This window comes from Pelophylax lessonae, assembly GCF_965119305.1.
Source record: "Pelophylax lessonae genome assembly, chromosome: 3".
Lineage (NCBI taxonomy): Eukaryota > Metazoa > Chordata > Amphibia > Anura > Ranidae > Pelophylax > Pelophylax lessonae.
In genome coordinates, this window is record NC_138770.1 from 26,299,689 (window position 1) to 26,323,243 (window position 23,555).

Genomic DNA, 23,555 nt, shown 5'->3' on the forward strand with positions numbered 1-23,555 from the left:
ATACAGTATATTTGTTACAATGAATGTTTTATTATATATTCAGAGAGGAATCCTCAGGGATGATAATATTGATGTTAAAGAAGAGTATAAAGAGGAGGATGAGGAGTATGGAGTGATGGAGGAGTTTCCAGAAGGACACAAGGATATGATGGAGCCACCTAATACCAGGAACCCACCAGAGAGATGTCCCCGTCCTCTGTATTCCCGGGATTCCACACAGGAAGATCACACCATCCCTCACTGTTACAAGGTTGGTGAGACAGAGATTATAAAACACAGACTCATGGAGACAATGTGTGTATTTTTATGTGATGTCACAATAATATTGCTTATATTTTACAGATGATATTCTCTCTCATTTTCTTGGTTTAGAGTGGAGATCCAATCGATATAGAATTTGAGGTGAAAGCAGAAGAAGAAGAGACGTATGTGAGGGATGATCAGCAGTCTATGGAGGAGGATGGAATAACGGGGACATTTATAGAGGAGGACACTCCTACAGAGATCAGCACAGGTGGGTCATTAACACTAAATACATTCCTCCACCTATACTGCTCACTGATTGGTCCAGAGTAGGGCGGTTACTGGGTGATATCAGCCTGTAATCCCCTGGTCATTTTCCTGAGCTGTGTTCCCCGTCCTGTATTCCTGTATTTCTCTTGGATAATCTTCCTTCTCTGTGCTGCAGACACAATTTATGTCTCTAGACTGGATTTATGGAGATTCTGGGATTCGGCTGGCAAAAAAATGTGCATGATATAGGCACCTAGGTTATGAGTTTTGGGTCTTCTGCCCCATGCCTGAGTCTAATGTCTTGTTCCAAACAAATGAGGAGGAGATACTGCACACCATATGAAAGATCCATCTCCAATCCTCAATATAACGTCATGTTCCAAACAATAAAATTGTCATCATTTCAATAGCATTATTACTTAGTGATGTTTGGTTGGGTAAGGTTGTATCATTGATCCATGTCAGATCTCTTTTTTTTTTTTTTCAATTATTTTATTTATATGAAAGACAACTTCCAGGCATAATAAACAGTAACATTCCTTATAGAACATATGCTGAGACAGTGTATTACAACATTGAAGACAATTCAGTCATAAGGTGGAGATCTACATCGGTCGTAGAATAAGAGGTGTTCTACAATTCCTCTAATGGGAGGAGTTATGCAGGACTAGAAAGTACCCGGAGTTGTCTGTTCCAGTTTCGCATAACGTATAGAAGAAGAAGGAAGTGGTAAAGCGAATAAGTAGTGGAAAGAGAGAGGGAAGTAAAAGAAACCTAGAGAGATGCAGAAGAGGATAAGTAGGTGGGATGAGGGGGGAAGGGGTAAGGAGGTGTGGAGGGGGGGGGGGGTGTAGGAGGGTTAGCATTGGTAAAGCTCTGGCCCTACATCAGCAATACTTTCCACCAATATTTTAGAGCTCCAAACTCAACATGAGGTCTCTTTAGTATTGCCACCCTTAATTAAAGAGCAGCCTTCATTAGAGAGGACAAATATATTCCATTGACCCCAGGTTTTGGTATATCGTTCGTGTTGGGGACGTGTGGAGAGAACAAGGCTTTCCATTCTATTTATTTCTTTGACCTTTTTGGGCCACATGCCAACAGTCAGGACCTGTGGGTTTTTCCATTTAAGAGGGATGCACATTTTAGAAGCATTTAGAAGGTGACAAATGACAGAATTTTTATAGGTCTGGGCCGGGATGTTAGAAGCATGGAGAAGGAAGAGAGCAGGGTCATTGGGGAGCGGTCGGTTTATAAACCTCTGAGACATTTCACGTACTGTCTTCCAGAACTCCGCTAGTTTAGGACACAACCAAAAATCATGTAGGAGTGTCCCCCGGCCCTTCCTGGCATCTCCAGCACTGATCAGTGAGTGTGGGGAAGAACCTGCTCAACCTTGACGGCGTGCGGTACCACCTTGTTAGGAGTTTGAAGTTGGTTTGTTGTATTTATGTGCAGATGGATGATGTAAATGTAAACGTGTAACGCTCCTGCGTTTTTTGTTAGTGAATGGATTTGCAGCTGCAGAATTATTACACTCAGTAGTCATGTAGAGATGTGTTGAACAAACATATCCAACTCTCAGGACTCATCACCGTGCACAGCCTGCTTTATGCAAATATACATACACTCAATATGATGTTCCTGGAGTGATAGGATGTATATGATAGTATAGAGGTGAGAGACAGGCGTTAGAAATGGTGAGCACTCAGTAGTAATATTCAGGAGAGTGGTAGGTGATGATAGGTAGTATGCAGATAGGTTTAGCAATCATGTATAGTAACAGGTGGTAGGGGACAGCAGATGAAGTATACAAGAGAGAGTAACCTAGTGCAATGATATAGATGATGGTAGGCTCAAGAGCTAGCAATCTATGAGGTTATGCAGTTGATAGAAATAGTGCTTAGATAGTAACAGTCCTTTAGTATGCAGAAGTAGATAGTGTAAATTAGTTAGGAAGGAATCCCCTGTGGGGTACTTATCACTAGTTGGTTAGTAGTAGCAAGGTCCAGTAGTAAGAGAGTGATCCGGTAGCGAGATACGGGATCGGTAGCGAGGTTCCGGTTTTGTTCAGGCAAAGGAATAGCTAGAAGCTCCGGCAGCATAGGACAAGACTGGTCAAGCATGCGGTTTGAACAAGAAATGAGTGAGAGAAAGCCGGCGATTGAAATAGCAGCTCATAGCAGCGCTCGGCGATGTCATTGTTCTTAAAGGTGTATGCGTTCCACCTAGTTAGCAAGGTGGGACGCAATATTAAGGTAGAAATGGGAAATAAGGGTACCAGAGGTACCAGAATCTTACAGTACCCCCCCCTTAAGGCCGGCTCCGGAAGGCCTATAGCACTGGTTTTTCTGGGTATTTTGAGTGAAATGTTCGTATAAGCCTAGGTGCGTGAACATCAGCAGTATCCAACCAGGTGTCGTCTTGGGGTCCATAGTTCTTCCTTCTTATGAGATTTTGGAGTCTTCCTCTGTGGATACGAGAATCCAGAATCTCCTTGATCTCATATTCTTCTCCGCCTTCAACTTGTACTGGAGGTGGAGGCAAGATGGTAGGCCTTATTCCTTGGTTAGGAACATGTGGTTTTAGTAGCGACACATGAAAGATGGGATGTATTTTGAGATCTGCCGGTAAGGTGAGTTGCACTGCAGCTTTTCCAGTGAGTTTCTTAATTGGGAAGGGTCCCAGAAATAAAGGTCCAAGTTTTTTTACTAGGGATCTTTAATCTCAAATTTTTTGTAGATAGCCAAACAAGATCCCCAATAGCATATTGAGGAGAGGGTTTTCTACGTAGGTCGTAGTACCTTTTTTGTTGACTATGGGCATGTGATATGGTGGTGTTGAGTAAACCCAGAGAGTCCTTTATTTGGGTAAGATAATCAGAGGCCACTGGGTTACTTGATGGTAGGATGCGTGGTGGAAGAAGAGTGGGATGAAACCCATAGTTCAAGTAGAACGGACTTTGCTTAGTAGTACTGTGGGTTGCGTTGTTATAAGCGAATTCCGCCAGCGGGAGGAGGTCCACCCAATCGTCCTGTAGGTATGAGGTATAGCAACGTAGATATTGCTCAATGCACTGGTTGACTCTTTCTGTCTGTCCGTTGGTCTGAGGGTGGTAAGGAGAAGTAAGTTTTCGCTCTATTCATAGTATCTGACATAGAGCTTGCCAAAACTTGGAGATGAACTGTGAACCACGGTCAGACAGAAGGGTCTTTGGAATACCATGTAACTTAAAGACATGTTTCACTAGTAATTCCGCTGTTTGCTTGGATGAAGGTAGTCTTCGAATAGAAATGAATGTGCCATCTTGGTCAGATGGTCCACTGACACTAGAATGGTGTTAAATCCTTTGGAAGGTGGTAGTTCTACTATAAAGTCTAAGGACACAACTTCCCATGGAACCTGGGGTATTGGTAGACTGCATAGTAGACCAGATGGTTTTGTAGTGTCAATTTTGGACCTTGCACAGATGTCACATGAAGATACAAATTTTTGTACGGTCGTCTTCATGTCAGGCCACCAAAACTGCCTAGTAAGTAAATTGAATGTTTTAGTCATACCCATATGTCCTGCCATAGGCACATCATGCGACAATTCCAAGATCTTGGTACGCATACTAGGAGGTATGTAGAGTTTGTCGTTAAAGTAGAGGAAGCCTTCTGCATCAGCACTTAGTTGTGGTGGAGGTGAATCCAGTCCTATGCTGTGCAAAATCTCTTCCTTCAGGGAACGAACAACACCGACAATACTTTCATAGGGTATTATAGGAATTGAAGGTATTTCGGCTTAGTTATCTTCGGTTAATCTTGACAGCGCATCCGCCTTTTTATTTTTGTCTGCAGGCGTGTAGGTCACCAAGAAGTTGAATCTTAAAAAGAATAAGGACCATCGTACCTGCCGGTGGGAAAGAGTCTTGTTAGTCTGAAGGTATTGAAGATTTTTATGATCTGTGTATATGAGGATTGGTAATCGAGTACCCTCAAGTAGATGTCGCCAATTCTCTAATGCCAGTTTTATGGCAAGCAACTCTTTTTCACCCACTGGGTAATTCACCTCGGGGCTGCTTAATGATTTTGAGAAAAAAGCAACTGGGTGAAGTGGTGAAGTATTTGTTGGTCGTTGGGAGAGAACTGCTCCTACAGCCAAATTTGACGCATCTACCTCCAGGATATATTGGAGGGATGGGTCTGGATGGCGTAGTATGGGAGCAGAAGTAAAGCTAGATTTTAACAAGCGGAAAGCTCCATTTGCTTCTTCTGACCATTTGAATGTTTTTTTTATACTTGTCAGTTGTGTGAGAGGTCTCACAATAGCAGAGAAGTTCTTGATGAACTTCCTATAGAAGTTAGAAAATCCGAGGAATCTTTGTAATGCTTTATGAGTTGTTGGCACAGGCCAATCTAGAATACAGGATATCTTGCTCGTATCCATTTTGATTCCATTTTTAGATATGATGTATCCTAGGAATAGTACTTCTTCTTTATGAAATAAACATTTTTTTAATTTTACGTATAAATTGTGTGCAAGTAGTCTGGACAACACGAGTCTTACATGTTTTATGTGTTCAGATAAGGATTGAGAATAAATAAGTATATCGTCCAGATATACTACAACACAAACATCAAGTAAGTTTCTGAAGATGTAATTTATGAATCGTTGAAAAGCTGCGGGAGCATTACACAACCCGAATGGCATCACAAGGTACTCGAACAATCCGTATCTGGTTCTGAATGCTGTCTTCCACTCATCCCCGTCACAGATTCGGATTAGGTTGTATGCCCCTTTTAGGTCCAATTTCGAAAAGTAGGTAGCCCCGCGCACCTGTTCAATAAGTTCAGGAATGAGGGGTAAGGGATAACGATCCTTTATTGTAATAGTATTTAATTGCCTGTAATCAATAATAGGCCTGAGACTTGAATCCTTATTGCGGACAAAGAAGAGTCCTGCAGCAGTAGAGGAAGTAGAAGGTCTGATGAACCCTTTCGCCAAATTCTCATCCAAGTATTCCTTGAGATGAGAGAGTTCATCCTGTGAAAGAGGATAAACATGACCGAAAGGCAATTTGCTATTAGGGAGTAGATCGATACAACAATCATAGTCCCTATGGGGAGGCAACACTTGAGCATTTTTCTCAAGGAAGACTTCCGACAAATCCTGGTAACATAGTGGTATAATCTCATCTGTCACCACAGACAGGATCTTTCCATATGATGAGAGATTACACGTGGTTTCGCAATAGTAAGAAGAGAAGGTTAGAGTTCTTGTTTTCCAATCAATGATTGGTTGATGTATGTGTAACCAGGGAAGTCCCAAAATAATGGGAAAATGTGGTGAGGGTAGTACATCAAAAGTGGTAGTCTCCATATGAGACTCATTGGCAGTGACAAGGAGTGCTTGTGTCTGATTGGTAATTGGACCAGGGGATAACGGAATACCGTTAATGAAACTAACAGAGACAGGTTTGAGTTTTGAAATAATAGGTATTTTATTTAAGGTAACAAAACGAGTATCGATATAGTTCCCACAAGATCCTGTGTCGATCATAGCCTTGGTGGTGATCCTAGTTCGGTCCCACTGTAATGTCAAATGAATAAAAAGATAAGGATTAGAAAAGGAAGTCGTTAGTTCCCCTAGCAAGACATTTGAACACTCACCCTCTTTTTTGCGGACAAGGGGACAGCCGCTTATCAAATGATCCGGGGAGGCGCAGTACATGCAGAGATGTTCGGATCTTCTCCTGGCACGTTCGGTAAAGGATAAAGGTGGGCGTATCATTCCTACCTCCATAGGAGTAGGGTCAACAGCCGACATCCGAGAAGGACTGGACAATGGCAATCCCATCTTCTCAGCCTTTCTTTCTCGCAGTCGTCTGTCAATATTGATACTGATCTGTATCAGGGCATCCAAGGTGCCAGGTAAATCCGCTCGGGCGAGCTCGTCTTTAACGGCTTCTGATAGGCCGAGTCTGAACTGAGTTCTCAGAGATGTATCATTCCACCCTGAATCAAGGGACCATCTTTTGAACTCTGCCACAAAGTCTTCAACAGGTCTCCTTCCTTGTTTTAAAGCCCTCAATTGGGTATCAGCAGTACTCTGCCTATTGGGGTCTTCATATAAACTAGCGAGTTGCGCTAGGAATAAAGGATAGGAGTTGAGAAGTGGATCATCTTTCTCAAAGAGAGAGTCTGCCCAGGCCCGGGGATCACCCGTCAGATAGGAAATAGTGGTACAGACTTTAATTTGGTCAGTAGGGTAGGTGCGAGGTTTTAACAAGAAAAGCAATTGACATGCGTTTTTAAATTCACTAAATTTTTTCCGATCACCTGTAAACACTAGAGGAGGGTTAATCTTAGGCTCACGGGGCTGAGCAGCAGAGAGCTGTGCAAGACGGCCAACCTGCTGTCTCAAAGCCTGATTTTCGTTTTTACCTCTGTAAGAGCAAGTATCAATGCATCTACTTGTTGTTTTAATTGCATTACTTGAGTGGGTAATTCTGCTGAATCCATATTTTATGGCTCGTTCAATCTGTAACGCTCCTGCGTTTTTTGTTAGTGAATGGATTTGCAGCTACACTCAGTAGTCATGTAGAGATGTGTTGAACAAACATATCCAACTCTCAGGACTCATCACCGTGCACAGCCTGCTTTATGCAAATATACATACACTCAATATGATGTTCCTGGAGTGATAGGATGTATATGATAGTATAGAGGTGAGAGACAGGCGTTAGAAATGGTGAGCACTCAGTAGTAATATTCAGGAGAGTGGTAGGTGATGATAGTATGCAGATAGGTTTAGCAATCATGTATAGTAACAGGTGGTAGGGGACAGCAGATGAAGTATACAAGAGAGAGTAACCTAGTGCAATGATATAGATGATGGTAGGCTCAAGAGCTAGCAATCTATGAGGTTATGCAGATGATAGAAATAGTGCTTAGATAGTAACAGTCCTTTAGTATGCAGAAGTAGATAGTGTAAATTAGTTAGGAAGAAATCCCCTGTGGGGTACTTATCACTAGTTGGATTAGTAGTAGCAAGGTCCAGTAGCAAGAGAGTGATCCGGTAGCGAGATACGGGATCGGTAGCGAGGTTCCGGTTTTGTTCAGGCAAAGGAATAGCTAGAAGCTCCGGCAGCATAGGACAAGACTGGTCAAGCATGCGGTTTGAACGAGCAATGAGTGAGAGAAAGCCGGCGATTGAAATAGCCGCTCATAGCGGCGCTCGGCGATGATGTCATCGTTCTTAAAGGTGTATGCGTTCCACCTAGTTAGCAAGGTGGGACGCAATATTAAGGTAGAAATGGGAAATAAGGGTACCAGAATCTTAAAAAACGGAATGATGTGATTTTGTTGGTCTGGATTAAAGTTACAGTCTACAGCTCGTTCCCTCTTAGCTAAGAATGGGGGTTGGTAAGTCCCCTGGGGTGTGATCAGTAATGCATAGGTCATGGATAATATCTGTGTCAGTATTCTGTCTTGAGAGAAATGTTCTTCAAAGGGTGTAAGTTGTGTGTTGCGTTCACTGGGAGGTGGAAATGAGTTTAAGAAATTATGGAGTTGCAATGCCCTCTAGAAATCTAGACAGTAAGGTCCCGAGGAGTCCATGAGGTCTTTGAGTGCAGGCCAACTAGATGATGTTGAAAAATGGGAGGCTTGGAAATAGCCTGACTCCATCAAGGTCCTGAATGTTTTATCTTGGTAGCCCGGGGTAAACTGGGGATTCCCCAGTATGGGTGTCAGTGGTGAGTGCGTCGGGGTAAGTGAAAGTTGTGTGAATAATTTAGAGCAGGTGTTCTTATTGTGTGACCTATGAGGGGATGGCGTCTTATGGAGTCTGGTAGTGAATGGTGGCACGATGAAGCTCTATGGAGGGGTTTGTCGCATTGGGCCTGTTCTAGTCTGGGCCAAAGCTTCGCTTCACCATGACGACACCAGTCTGAGTCTCCCCAATTGTGTAGCCTGATAGTACTTGCATAAGTCCAGCACTGCCAGTCCACCTAGTCGTTCAGGAAGGAGTAGTCTCCTACATAGCCTAGGTCGCTTATGTGCCCAGATAAAATCCACTAGTAGAGTGTCATCTTGTTTAAAGTATTGTGAAGGGATGAATATCGGAAGTGCTTGAAAGAGGTATAGGAACTTAGGGAGTATGCAGATTTTAATAATGTTGCATCTTCCAAACCATGAATGGAGGCCAGAATTCAATTTATCTTATAGAATGTGGACATTCTTTAGGAGGGGGAGAAAGTTGAGCAAGAAGATGGGTAAAATTTGTGTGGTATGAGAGTGCCCAGGTATTTCAGCGCTGAGTTAGTCCATTTTAGATTAAAATGCAATCGCAGTTGGTGGAGGAGGGGGTTTAATAAGCCTTCTCCCCTAGCTTCAGATTTAGTAAAGTTGATATTTAGATCGGACAGAGTGCCATATGCCTCAAACTCGTGAAGAAGATTCGGTAGAGAAATTATGGGATTTATGAGGGAAAATAACATGTCGTCTGAATATGCTGATATTTTCTGCTGGGTCACCCCAACAGTCATGCCTGAGATATCCAGGTGGAGGCGTATTCTACATAAAAAGGATTCTAGTGATAATACGAAGTGTAAGGATGACAGAGGGAACCCCTGTCTTGTCCCATTCCTAATTGTGAAGTAGTCTCATAAGACACGGTTTGCCTTAACCGGTGCGTCAGGGGCAGAATAGATCTGTGAGATTAAATTTTTAGCATGGTGTTGCCGATGCCAACATGTTAAGTACTGCAAACATAAAACGCAGATTTACTCAATCAAAGGCCTTCTCGGTGTCTGTGCTTAGGAGGACACAGGGTGCGAGGGTCTTGGTGGTTACATGTAGGAGGTTGAGGACTATGGTTGTGTTATCCCATGCCTCACATGTAGGCACAAATCAAACTTGATCCAAATGGATCAGTTGCGTCAGCTGTTGTTGGATCCTAGTTGTTAGGATTTTGGTGAAGATCGACATTTAGCAAGGAAATGGATCGGTAGCTACTACAGGAGGTGAGATCTTTTCCCTCTTTAGGGATGACTGAAATGTGAGCTTGTAAAGTCTCCTTGGGGATATATGTCCCAGAGCCCCATGTATTAAACATGTTAGCCATAAACTGTCAAAGTGACGGCAAGAGTGTTTTATAATATTGGATGGTAGACCCATCCGGTCTCGGGGCCTTCCCCACTTTTTAACCAACTAGGCCTGTTTTAGTTCAGCCAAGGTGATGGGATCCTCTAGGGCGGCCGTCACTAAATGGCGGCCCGCGGTCCATTGGCGGCCCGCACGATGCTTTCACCCGGACCGCGAGGCCGCCTCCTTTATTCATTCAATGGTTTGCTGGGACTGCGGGTGTCCCAGCAACCAGTGACATACTGTGTGTGTGCTGCGGTTCCCGGCCGGTGTCCTGTCGGGCCGCGAGTAGGGGCGTGACGTCACGCGCACGACCCGCCCCCCGCTCCTGACTGCGGCTCCCATTCAGCCAGGCAGCGAGTTGGGGCGTGACATTATGTGCGCGCCCCGTCCCCCTGCTCATGGCTTCTGGCTCGGCTCGGCTCCTGGCTCCAGGTGTGTGGAGCACAAGGGGAGAAAGGAATGTGGTCATAGCTGCACTTAAAGCTGATGGGAGGTTTTTAAAGTGTGCAGATTGATGGGCATATTTTGTAGTGCTCATTAGAGTGCCCCATAAATAAAAATGTGCCCATCAGAGTGCCCCCAACATAAAATGTGCCCATCAGCATGCCCCTTATTTTATGTTAAGGGACACTCTAATGGGCATATTTTATGTTAAGGGGCACTCTAATGGGCAGATTTAATGTTAAGGGGCACTCTAATGGGCAGATTTAATGTTAAGGGGCACTCTAATGGGCATATTTTATGTTAAGTGATTTACACGTTTTGTTTTGCCCATCAGAGTGCCCCCTAACATAAAATGTGCCCATCAGAGTGCCCCCTAACATAAAATGTGCCCATCAGAGTGCCCCTTATTTTATGTTACGGGTCACGCTGATGGGCCTATTTTATGCTAAGGGGCACTCTGATGGGCACATTTTATGTTAGGGGGCACTCTGATGGGCACATTTTATGTTAGGGGGCACTCTGATGGGCACATTTTCTGTTAGGGGGCACTCTGATGGGCACATTTTATGTTAGGGGGCACTCTGATGGGCACATTTTATGCTACTCTGATGGGCATATTTTATGCTAAGGGGCACTCTGATGGGCATATTTTATGCTAAGGGGCACGCTGATGGGCATATTTTATGCTAAGGGGCACGCTGAGGGGCATATTTTATGTTAAGGGGCACTCTAATGGCCATATTTTATGTTAAGAGCAACGCTGATTTACACATTTTGTTTTGCCCATCAGAGTGCAACCTAACATAAAATGTGCCCATCAGAGTGCCCCCTAACATAAAATGTGTCCATCTGAGTGCCCCCTAACATAAAATGTGCCCATCAGCGTGTCCCTTATTTTATGTTAAGGGTCACGCTGATGAGCAAATTTTATGCTAAGGGCACATTTTATGTTGGGGGGTACTCTGATGGGCACATTTTATGTTAGGGGGTACTCTGATGGGCATATTTTATGTTAGGGGGTACTCTGATGGGCACATTTTATGTTAGGGGGTACTCTGATGGGCACATTTTATGTTAGGGGGCACTCTGATGGGCATATTTTATGTTAGGGGGCACTCGGATGGGCATATTTTATGTTAAGAGCAACGCTGATGGACACGTTTTTGTTTTGCCCATCTTTCTGAGTCATAGCAAAGACTTCAGATTCGGACCTCGGCCCAAAGAAAATTTTAGCAACCGGACCTCCTTGAATTTTAATTCATTACCCCTGCTCTAGGGTATTCCTCTATTTGAGTCTGTTGGGGGTTGGGGTTTGTAAGTTATAGAGCGAGGCATAGAAGGATTTAAATTCTTGTGTGATATGTCTAGATAACGTGGCTTTTTGACCTGTGCGGGAGATAATAGTTTTCTTCCCGGAGGGATCTAGCCAATAGTCTGCCATACTTATTTCCCGACTCGTATGACATTTTACGACAAATTTGCATGGCTGCCTTAGCTTTGTAAAGTAAAAGGTCATTAATTTTCCTACGTAGAGTCATAAGTTTTTCCTCTGAGGAGAGAAGAGTGACAGAGCGTGTTTGTGATGGGACTCCAAGCAAAGCAAAGCAAAGCTTGGAGTAAGGAGTCTAGTTGTGCTGTACGCTGTCTTTTGATCCAGGAGCCATGCTTTATGAGCACCCCACGAATCACTGCCTTGTGTGCCTCCCAAATGATTCCGGGGTCAGTATCTGCAATGGTGTTAGTCTGAAAGAAATGGTCTAATTCTCTACATCTGTCAAAACAGTCTCATCTTGGAGTAGGCTTTCATTTAGTCTCCACATCCGGGTTCTCGACCATCGAAAGTCTGTTAGTGCGTAAGAAAGTATAACAGGGGCATGGTCGGACCATGTAATAGAGCCTATTAAAGAGTCACGGATCGCGTGTAATTGACAATGCGGCATCAAGAAGTAGTCTATATGAGAGTGTAGTTGGTGAGGTGAGGAATAGAAAGAATAGTCTCGTTCTCCGGGATGCATCAGGTGCCAAACATCTATCAAGTGTGCACTATGGAGGGACTTTGAAATACGTTTGCGGTCACCAGGGGGGGGGACAGAGGAGGATCCCAGAGATGTATCCTCCGAAGGAATCAGAGGGATATTAAAATCTCCCCCAATAATTAGTTCACCCTCAGAGAACTCCAGGAGCTTCTCCATACCTCTAGGAATGAACTCATCCTGCTGGCTGTTGGGAACATAATAGGTGGTCAAAGTCACTCTGACATCACCAACATTGCCCTTCAGAAACAGAAATCAGCCATTGGGGTCTTTTAGAATATGCGCGCAGTGTCCATGGTACCGTACTGGAAAAAATTATAGAGGCTTTTCTGATTAAGCCTCTGGGTTAGTAGAGTGGTAGGCCAAGGGGAAAAACAGTTCTTAAATAGTGGAAGCTTGTCATCCCTGAAGTGGGTCTCCTGTACAAAGGTGATATCAATTTTAGATTTTTAGTTTAAATCGTTCAAAAAAATTTGCCTCTTTTCCAGGACGTTAAGTCCCTTAGCATTGATTGAGAGGATCTTGATGTTATCCATGTGTTAAGAAGGGCGAGGGGAAGGTTGGGAAGTGAGGTTAGGAAGAGGGAGGGGGAGGGTAAGTAATAGGGGGCAAAGGGGGGGCTGGGGTATGAAGAGAATGGAGATAAAAAGAGGGGAGGCAAAGATGGTATGAGAGAGGAAGAAAGGAAAGTCAGGCAAGCAAAGAATATGAGAGAGTGAAAGAGAAGGGGGCAATCCCACAGAGAGAGGCCTCAATTTACTAAGAGATAGCAAAAAAAATGCTAAGGCGCTCACCAGCAAGGAGCCGGATGAATGAGCGTGTGCCTATGTGGGATTGTGGTTGGAAAGAGTCAAGGGATGCCCCCCCCCCCCCCCCGAGCCTTCTTATTGAATAAATTAAAGGTATATAAGGTGTAGAACTGCCCCCTAGAGGACTGCTGAATTTTCACACTTTAAGGATTCCCTTGGGTTACCTGTAGCAACTGCTTGCAGAGCTTGCAGAAATCTTAACCCTTTATGTTCTTGGCTCAGTCAATGATAAATCTAGGGGTAGTTGTTTTTGTGGTTTTATCTTATATTGGGATGGGAGAAGGAATGAGTGGGATACTCCAACTGTTGAAATATTCATAATTCAGAGGACTTCTAGCTTGAGAATGCGGCAAGGCCGCTACTTCATCCTGCCACTTGAATGAAGTTGAGGTAAGTGTTCCTATTTGTGTTTCTCTTCAGGGTACTCCCCCAGTACCCCCTTTCTATGCACTTTGCTGACACTCTTCCACTGACTACACACTCCGGAGTGGTCCCCTTCCTGGACAGAACCCTGGGCAAGATAATCTGTACTCACGATACAGTTTTTCCAGATTCTCGTAGTGCCCCAACTCCTCCAGTCAGCTCTCCTGGACCTCTGGGTTCAGCTCCTTTGCACTGGTTCATCAGGCCAACTGCCTGTGACCATCACCCACTGCTGCAGAAGAGGAGGGGCAGCCGTCACCCTCCTTTCAGGACTTTGCTTCCCACCAAAAGACCTCTACCTCATGTGCCCTTGGCTTTTCATACCCTGCCCCACAATGCACCGAGACAAGCAGTCTGTGCCAATCTCTGGGGGCTATATCAAAAGCCTGTGTGTCATTGACCAGGTTTCCTCCAGCATCCAATGTGCCTCCCTATTGGATCAGCTGGGGACACTCCCTTAGACCAGATGAATCACACACTGGGCACACTGAGCAGACCTAACTCACAGATCCTGCTCCCTGATAAGCAGAGTGCAATATAGAATTTACCTGCTGCTCCTCTGATAGGCAGACAAAACTATACTCAATCTCTAACACCTGACTAGGAGGGTGCTACATCTTTAAAAGACGTGGATGTCCGGGTAAATTTGAAAAGTTGTGGGACATGTGGTTGGATACCCCTGGCCTTGGTCTACGAGAATTAACACTTCAAAGATTAGTCCTAGGACCACATTGAGGGTACCTTTCATGCTGCAGTGTGTTTGCTGGGTTTGGTGGAGGAGATGGCACCTCTTGGAGCACAAAGAATTTTATTGTCGGTGACTCTGTTCTACGCGTGCAAGGCTATTCTTCTGCATTGGAGGAAGACCGAAGCGCCATCGGTGGAGTATTGGAAGTCACCAGTGAACACGATGCTGCCATTTTAGAAAGCCACATACCTGAATAGAGGATGTGTTATATGGCAGGGTTGGACTGAGAGGCCATCTACTCTTCTCGGAGGTGATTGTGGTCCGCCACCGGTGAAGGTGACGGTCACCTTAGAGGGGTGAGTTGAGGTCCCCTAATACTTGGGGAAGTAACAAATGAAGTCTATGCCTAGCAGACAACAAGCAGTGGTGAGAGGGTGGGGGGGGGGTTGGCGTATGGACCTGGGTGAGAGTCTGTGTGGGGGAGGCACTGCCGCGTTGAGGTTCTCCTGGGAGGTTCTCCTTTTGCATTTTCCTATAAGTATTGTAGTACATGAGCAATGCACTGAGGTTGGGGGGGATGGGGAGTTGTTTTGGTTGCCTTGTTTGCTTTTTTGCGATTAAAAATCAATAAAAATAATTTTCAAAAAAAAAAAGCTGAGTCCTAGGAATGAATAAACAGGAGGGAACGGGATAAGGCGCAGGCCAAGGAGATGTTGGGGGAGTGGGTGGAGTCAGTGAGATGTTGGGGGAGTGGGTGGAGTCAGTGAGATGTTGGGGGGAGTGGGTGGAGTCAGTGGAGATGGTGAATGGAAACATGCAGGAGTGACTATATATGAAGGTTACGATCGCTGTTTCTATGACTGTACAAAGCGGAAATATTGTGTACCGAATGGAATGGACTTTTCTTTCTTTATAATAAAACTTTTTCTGATTTAAAAGAAAAAAACACTCAGAAAAGATGAGTAGGGAAAATGTCAGTGGCCTCCACCTGTAAAACCATTCCTGTTTTGGAGGTCGTCTCATTGTTGCCCATCTAGTGCACCTGTTGGTAACAACCCCCTCTGCTACTTCACTGACCCGATGAATATCCCAGGAGTTTCCCTGACTTGATGCTATACTCTGATTATAAAGTGTTGAGCAGTGTATATGAGTGTGGAAAACTCTTGGTAATTTTTCTTGTCTTCTGACAGACGGACTCTGTGGTGGGAATAGAAGGACATCGGAGGAAGATGTGACTACAGAAGATAATGACATGGCATCTTCTCCAGAAGTAAATCCCGTTCCTCATAATATACATGACAGACCTCACCATTGGAGGAGATCATTGGAATCTCCTGATACTTCACATAGTCCTCTAATATCTGACAGTGCCGACGGGTGCGGGAAACCATCTCATCTCAGGGAATCTTCTTTATACCATAAAGGGATCCATACAGGAGAGAATTCATTGTCATGTTCAGAGTGCGGGAAATGTTTTAAATACAAAAAAAGCTTCCTTAGCCATCAGAGCAAACACACAGGTGAGCTTCCCTATTCATGTTCAGAGTGCGGGAAAAGTTTTAATTATAAAAGAAGCCTTCTTAGCCATCAGAGAATACACACAGGTGAGCGTCCCTATTCATGTTCAGAGTGCGGGAAATGTTTTAATCATAAAGGAAACCTTCTTAGCCATCAGAGAATACACATAGGTGAGCGTCCCTATTCATGTTCAGAGTGCGGAAAATGTTTTAAACACAAAAGAAGCCTTCTTAACCATCAGAGAATACACACAGGTGACCTTCCCTATTCATGTTCAGAGTGCGGGAAATGTTTTACTGAGAAAAAAAGCCTTCTTATCCATCAGAAAATACACACAGGTGAGCGTCCCTATTCATGTTCAGAGTGCGGAAAATGTTTTAATGAGAAAGGAAACCTTCTTAGCCATCAGAGAATACACACAGGTGAGCGTCCCTATTCATGTTCAGAGTGCGGAAAATGTTTTAAACAGAAAAGAAGCCTTCTTAGCCATCAGAGAATACACACAGATGATCTTCCCTATTCATGTTCAGAGTGCGGGAAATGTTTTACTGAGAAAAAAAGCCTTCTTAGCCATCAGAGAATACACACAGGTGAGCGTCCCTATTCATGTTCAGAGTGCGGAAAATGTTTTAATCATAAAGTAAGCCTTCTTAGCCATCAGAGAATACACACAGGTGACCTTCCCTATTCATGTTCAGAGTGCGGGAAATGTTTTAATGAGAAAGGAAACCTTCTTAGCCATCAGAGAATACACACAAGTGAGCGTCCCTATTCATGTTCAGAGTGTGGAAAATGTTTTAAACACAAAAGAAGCCTTCTTAGCCATCAGAGAATACACACAGGTAACCTTCCCTATACATGTTCAGAGTGCGGGAAATGTTTTACTGAGAAAATAAACCTTCTTAGCCATCAGAGAACACACACAGGTGAGCGTCCCTATTCATGTTCAGAGTGCGGGAAATGTTTTAGTAAAAAAGAACACCTTCTTAGGCATCAGAAAATACACACAGGTGAGCGTCCCTATTCATGTTCAGAGTGCGGGAAATGTTTTAGTCGAAAAGAGTACCTTCTTACCCATCAAAAGAATACACATGGGTGAACGTCCCTATTCATGTGCCAGGTGTGGGAAATGTTTTAATAACAAAATAAACTTTCTTAGCTATCAGAAAATGCACAGGGGTGAGCTTCCCTGTTATTTTTATATTGTGGGAAATGTTTTAATCATAAAGGAAACCTTCTTAACTATCAGAGAATACACACAGTTAAGCCTCCCTATTCATGTTCAGGGTGTGGGAAATGTTTTAATAATAAAGGAAACCTTCTTAGCCTTTAGAGAATACACATGGGTGAGCTTCCCAATTCATGTTCAGAGTGTGGGAAATGTTTTGCATTTAAATGTTTACTTGTTAGACACCGGAAAGTTCATACAGGCGAGCGTCTCTAATCTTGTGCAGAGTGCGGGAAATGTTTTTTTTTTTTTTCAAATATATGATTTTATTGTAAAGGTTGAACCAGATAAACAATACAATACAGTGTAATGTAACCAAAACATGCAAATCACCGAGGTAAATAACACATAAGTAGAAAGAAAGCACGCATGTACGTGCTGCTAGTGCAAAGGTCAGGACAAATACTGAAACATCAACAGAAGAAAACAAGTTCGTCATGTAAGCATCTACAAATACAAATAACCAAGTTTCCGGGGCACTAGGCCCATGTGGAGGTACTCAAGGTTGTCGTGTGCCAGCACCAAAGAAGTGGTAGTGACCAATGCGGACTCATCGTCTGCGCAGCACAGTTCCAGTTCAAGGTTCAGCAAGTAAGGCTAAGACAGCAATAGAGAGATAAAGGGAGAACAGGAAAGAGAAAGAGGAGGACATGCAGAGAGGGGGACAAACACACATCAACAGGGGGGGCAAGGGGATAGGGAGGGAAGGGAAAAAGGGGGGGGGGGAGTGGGGGGGGAGCTCCGCACTGGTTCCCGGGACCACTCCCTCCGCAGATGACTTTCTCGTCTGGATTCAGGAGCCCAACAGAGATGTTCCCCGTTCTGACAGGACGAAGACCTTCCAGTATCCCCATACCTTCTCATATTTCTCACGTTGGTGGAGCGCCGTGAGGGTCAAATCCTCTAGTCTATTCGACCAGCCTCCGCATGCAGTCCCTGATGGAGGTCTTCCAGTACTGCAGGATGCAGGACTTAGCCGCACAGAGGACATGGGGCACAATAGAAAGTTTATATTTCCTCAGAGGGATGCTGGTGCGCTACAGGAGGAAAAATTCCGGCGTGTCTGGGATAGTATGTTCGGTCAGATCTCGTAGTAGGGAGCCCACCGCGGTCCAAAAGTCTCGCAGTTTCGGACAGGACCAGAATACATGAAGCAGAGTACCCCTGTCTTCCTGACAGCGCCAACAGGTATCGGAGGTCCCCGGGAAGATTTTGCTCAGACGGGAAGGGACCCTGTACCACCTGGTGAGCAACTTATAGTTGGACTCCTGCAGTCTGGTACAGGTCGGTGTCTTTAGAGCTATGGTGCAGATGTTGAGCTTCTGCGCCGGCGAGAGGGAAATCTGGAGATCTTGCTCCCATTTGGAAAGGAAGGGAGGGGTGAAATCCTCCGGCGGGGAGACCAGAAGGTGATATGCCTGAGACAACGTGTGTGGGAGCATTCCCTCACCCTCACAAAGTACCTCAAAAGGGGTCAATTCCCTGTTGAAGAGGTCAGGTTCCGGTAGGGAGAGGAGAAAGTGGTGCAATTGCACTGCCGGCCAAAAGGTGAGGGCAAAGCGCCCCGTCGGGTCCGATAGCTCCGATATGGAGGGCCAACCACCTGGGCACATAAAGCGAGACGCCACTCTCTTATCACGGTCTACCAGCGGTTGGAATGTTCGACCCGTCAGGCCCAGAGAAAACGCCGGATTCCCCAAAATCGGAAATAGCGGAGAAGTCGCAGAAGAAATAGCGGGGTTAAGGAGGACCGGGGCCAACACAGAGAGGGTAACCCCAATCGTAGGGTGGGATACTAGAGCGGGTGGCCAGTGCCCCTTACACCAGGGGGCGCCCCCTAGGGGTATCGTAGATTGCGCCAATTCCAGGCCAACCCACAACTTGTACGCTGAGTGTCTGCGCCAGTCTAGAAGGCGACCGAGGTGTGTCGCCAAGTAATATTTGTGCACTTCCGGCAGGGCCAGGCCTCCATAGTGCTTGGGGAGTGCGGGAAATGTTTAACTAAGAAAGAACACCTACTTACACACAGGTTAGCACCCTTTTTATTGTTACGAGTGCGGGAAATGTTTTCCAAACAAAGGTTTATTTCTTAGAAACCAGAAAGTTCATACGGGCGAGCGTCCTATTTCATGTTCAGAGTGCGGGAAAGTGTAAAAATAAAGGAAATATGATGAAACATCAGAGTGGGCCCCCTGCTGGTACTACGGGAAATGGATGCTGGATTGTAACGGGTGGAACTGTATAGTCCATAAACAAATGTGAAACCACCACAGTCCACTCGGGGTTGGTTTACACCCACACCGCCCTCTGACCCGCTGTGGGGTTGGCAGGCAGCTGGGAGTCCTTATGTTAACCCTTTATCTTCCATTGGTGAACATTTTTTATTGGTTGCTTCATGTTGTTGCTCCTTTTTGATTTATTGAAGTAGCCAGCTTCTTATTGGTCCAACCAATGTATGATTATTAATACATTTGACACATTTGTTAATTCTATTATAAAAGATTTAAGCTTTATTTTATTCATATCATTACTGTGTGGTAATCGGTTATTCTGATCTTGTACAATAAAAACTCTTCGTACAATATTCTGTGCCGAGTCTTCTTTTTTACCAATGATTAGATGATCGGTGATTGGAATGTGATCAGTTCATAGAGAGTCATCCATTGGGGTTTTATTAGTGAAATGGAGAGTGGAGAAGGCACCACATTGACAGCCATTGGAGGCCCTTTCTAAAGCCCTAAACTTTTTGGTAACCTGTCTATGACATTAGTCTTCCAAACTCTATCTCACTGAGCTAAGGCCAGAAGATTTCCAGGAGTTCTTCTCTGTCCACAGTTCCCAAACCAAAAGGAGACATCCACCACATCTTCAATCTTAAGGTCCTAAATTTCCTCAGCTGGGCCCAGGAGTTTCACATGTAATCCACCAGGTTATAGCCTCTCTCTTTATCAGAGAGACTTTTTGTTTTGACCACCCCACATACATGTACTGCTGTGGGGCAGCCGTTCTGTGCAGAATCCCGTACCTGTACGTCATCTGCTTTTCCGGGTCTGGGGCCAGAATAATTCCAGGAGTTCTACTCTGATCACCGTTCCCAAACCAAAAGGGCGAATCCACCACATCTGGACACTGGATAAAGCAGGAGCCAATCAGCGAGTTCAGCGGACATGATGTCCACCGGCACCCGGCAATCGTTCCTGAGAGGGGCGGAACAGTGGTCTGCCAGTGTAAACAAGGCAGATAGCCGTTCTGTTAGTAGGGAAGATGGAGATCCTGTGTTTCTGCTAATGAAGGAAGGAGATACTAGCTAGATTATATATAGTCCAGCCAGCAATAAATATCTAAAAATACCAATGATCAGGGTAGAGGGTAATCCAGAAAATGTCACTGGTCTTTGGTTATGGGGGTACAATAAAGGAATGCACAGGACCACCTATGGCTGCTGTCCTTGTGACTGGCTCTGTATAGACCAAGAGGAAAGCTCTGTAGAAGGAGCCAAATACTCTGACTGTGGAGCTTTGCTCCTCTTCTCGTCTGGTACCTCCCATCCTTCTGGTTATGTCACTTCCGCTGTGCATTCCATGCTGGTTAGCGTGGCTTCTTGGGGCTCATCCAGGCTCCAGAGTCAGCCATCTCTCTGCCCAGCAGCCGGAACAGATGACAGCGGTCCTGCCGGATGGTTCTAGAAGGATCCACAGACTCTGACACCAGATGAGCACTTGTATATTTTACCTCTTGTGAGTGTTTTTAATCTTTTGCTTTTAAAACCCTTTAACCAGGATACTACACTTAGCTGGCGCTTCCTTTAGGGTTGCCACCCATCCAGGATTCACCTGGACAGTTCGGGTTTGGAATCATATGTATGGGTTTCAGGCCACCTGAAACCCGGACACAATATTCAGATTGGACTGCGGCTCCCTAAGTACCACGACCCCTGGGTGCATAGATGTACACACCTACCTCATCCCCATACACAGACAGGAGAGGAGAAAGGGCTTGGTCTATTCCTCCTCCTACCCCTACCTCTCTGTCTGCCCACCCACACTCCAATTCCTGGCATTCTGTGCCTCAGGAAAGGGATGTGTGTGGGCTGGAAGTTTGAAGCTCAGCAACTGGCAGATACATTGTGGATGAAAGGCTTTGATGCCTGAGTCTCCATCCTCGGGTGGTGAGCTCACTGTCCAATGTCTATGACTGAAGTCTCTGCCCTCTTTCCCTTCCCTTTCTCGTGCCTCCAAGTGAGTGAGTACAATAAGGTAAGGTTTAAGCGATGCCATGTAGATTCTGATGTAAGGGAGGCTTTGGGAACCCTAATTAAAGGGGGAATTCTGGGAACTCTGAGGTAAGTGGGAGGTCCACAGCATTCCCCCTAAACCACTTGCCGCCCGCACACCCACCGTCAAATGACGGCGGAGCTGTGTGGCTCTCGTTCACATGACGGCTTACCAGAACAGCCTCTCTCGTGTGCAAGTGGGGGCACGCAGTGCGGCGATTGTGGTCGCACCATGCTGCTTGGACAGGGTGCAACCCCGATCTTGGAAAAGAGCCAATGACTTGGCTCTTTACCCATGTGATCGACTGTGTCCAATCACAGCCGGTCACATGTAAATGAAGAAGTGTTGTTTATCGGCTCTCTTCGCCTCACACTGTCAGAGTGTGTGGCGAGGAGAGCCAATCAGTGGCTTCTCCTTGAAGGGGAGCCTAGGAGAGGTAATCCGGGCACTGATCATCAGTGCCCTGATTACAGTAAGGAAAAAAACAGTACCCATATCTCCCTCCAACCAATGCCCATCAGTGCCCACCATCAGTGCCCACAATCAGTGCCCATAGTGTTGCCAGTCAGTGCCTGCTAATCTGTGCTGCCCATCGGTGTCCATGAGTGCCACTCATCAGTGCCACCCATCATTGCCCATCAGTGCTGCCTATCAGTGCCCATCAGTGCGGCATATTAGTACTTCCTCATCAGTGCCACCTCATCAGTGCCCATAAGTGCCACCTCATCAGTGCCGCCTCATCAGTGCACATCAGTGAAGGAGAAAAATTACTTATTTTCAAAATTTACTCACAGACAATAAGAAAACTTTTTTTTTCAAAATTTTCTGTCTTTTTTTTTGTAAGAAATAAAAAACCCCAGAGGTGATTAAATACCACCAAAAGAAAGCTCTATTTGTGTGAAAAAATAAAATAAAAATGTCATATGGGTACAGTGTAGCATGACCGCGCAATTGTCATTCAAAATGTGACAGCTCTGAAAGCTGAAAATTGGCCTGGGCAGGAAGGAGGTGAAAGTGCCCGGTATTGAAGTGGTTAAAAATAAAATTTTGCAGTGCGTGGCTAAAGTGTTCAGGTTTGGCTTGAAGAAAAGGTGACGACCCGAGCTTCCTGTGTGATTCTGCTAAGCAGGAACACGGATCTCTGCCTTCCCACAGTTAAAGCACCTCCCCCCACAGTAAGTAAGCACTCCCTAGGAACACATTTACCTCTCTGATCACCCACTGATGTTAACCCCTTCCCTGCCAGTGCCATTAGTACAGTGACAGTGCATATTTATTTTAAATCTTTTTCACTGTATTGGTATCACTGGTCCCCAAAAGAGTATCAGTTAGCTGTGCGATTTGTCCACCGCAATATTGCAGTCCCGCTATAAGTCGCTGATCGCCGCCATTTCTAGAAAAAAATTAAAAAAAACAAAAAATTCTATAAAAATATCCCATCGTTTGTAGAATCGATAACTTTTGCACAAACCAATCAATAAACACTTATTGCGATTTTTCTTTTTAACCAAAAATTTTAGCAGAATACATATTGGTCTAATCTGATGAATAAATTTGATTTTGTTTACATTTTTTTATTGGATTTTTTATAGCAGAAAGTAAAAAATGTTTTTTTTTTTTATCAAAATCATCCGTCTTTTTTGTTTATAGCACCAAAAATAAAAACCGCAGAGGTGATCAAATACCACCAAAAGAACGTTCTATTTGTGGGGAAAAAAGGATATCAATTTTATTTGGGTACAGCGTCGCACGACCGCACAATTCTCAGTTAATGTAACGTAGTGCCCCATCGTTGGTGTCAATGGGAGGGATTGTGCCCCATTGTTAGTGTCAGTGGGTCTCATTGTTGGTGCCAATGGGAGGAATTGTGCCCCATCACTGGTGTCATCGGGAGAAATTCTGCCCCATCGTTGATGTCAGTGGGAGAAATCGTCCCCCAAGGGCCAGATAAAAGCAAGCAAAGGCAATCTGGCCCCAGGGCCGCAGTTTGGAGACCATTGTTCTAGACAGCTACATTTGCCCAGTTCCATTCCAGTCCCCAACAACACAACATCGTATCATTGTGGGACAATTCGGTCCGTTCTGTGGAAAGTTCAGGTCACCTGGCACTGAAAACCAGGCTGTCCCTGACCTGTCCTTCTCCACCAATAAGAGAGAACATACCCAACCTTTATTATAAATTAGAGTTAGGATTAAAATTAAAAATTGGAACGTGATGCATCCTTCCATTTCTTCAACTCTTTTTCAAAATTCCGGAAGGCATTACGTTGAGCATGAGTATATGCCTCAAACATTAGTTTATCCATTTCCCAGATCCAGTCTCCGAGGGTAGGAGGACTGGGTGAAACCTAACGTGAGGCAATCAGCTTACTGGCTATAATGAGGGAAAAAAGTATTTGATCCCCTGCTGATTTTGTACGTTTGCCCACTAACAAAGAAATAATCAGTCTATAATTTTAAAGGTCGGTGTATTTTAACAGCGAGAGACCGA

At 44.8% G+C, this 23,555-nt stretch overlaps 3 protein-coding genes and 1 pseudogene across 4 annotated transcripts in view; 2 read left to right on the forward strand and 2 right to left on the reverse strand.

The window, feature by feature from the left end:
- Positions 1-11,711, forward strand: part of LOC309549824 (uncharacterized protein) — a gene marked incomplete at its 3' end in the record, with an annotated part of 66,918 nt that extends 55,207 nt beyond the window's left edge. The window contains 1 exon segment of the mRNA XM_082250327.1: positions 11,624-11,711. Coding sequence (XP_082106453.1) covers positions 11,624-11,711 — 88 coding nt within the window.
- The window catches only part of LOC309549825, a 40,797-nt pseudogene extending 17,388 nt beyond the window's left edge, over positions 1-23,409 (forward strand). The window contains exons 2-4 of the transcript in view: positions 15,673-15,984; positions 16,153-16,741; positions 23,378-23,409. The product of the transcript in view is annotated as an uncharacterized misc_RNA (transcript). The remainder of the gene's footprint in view (positions 1-15,672; positions 15,985-16,152; positions 16,742-23,377) is intronic.
- The window catches only part of LOC309550260 (uncharacterized protein), a gene marked incomplete at both ends in the record, with an annotated part of 1,652,360 nt that overhangs the window by 244,371 nt on the left and 1,384,434 nt on the right, over positions 1-23,555 (reverse strand). The window lies entirely within an intron of this gene.
- The window catches only part of LOC309549821 (uncharacterized protein), a gene marked incomplete at its 3' end in the record, with an annotated part of 279,510 nt that overhangs the window by 127,275 nt on the left and 128,680 nt on the right, over positions 1-23,555 (reverse strand). The window lies entirely within an intron of this gene.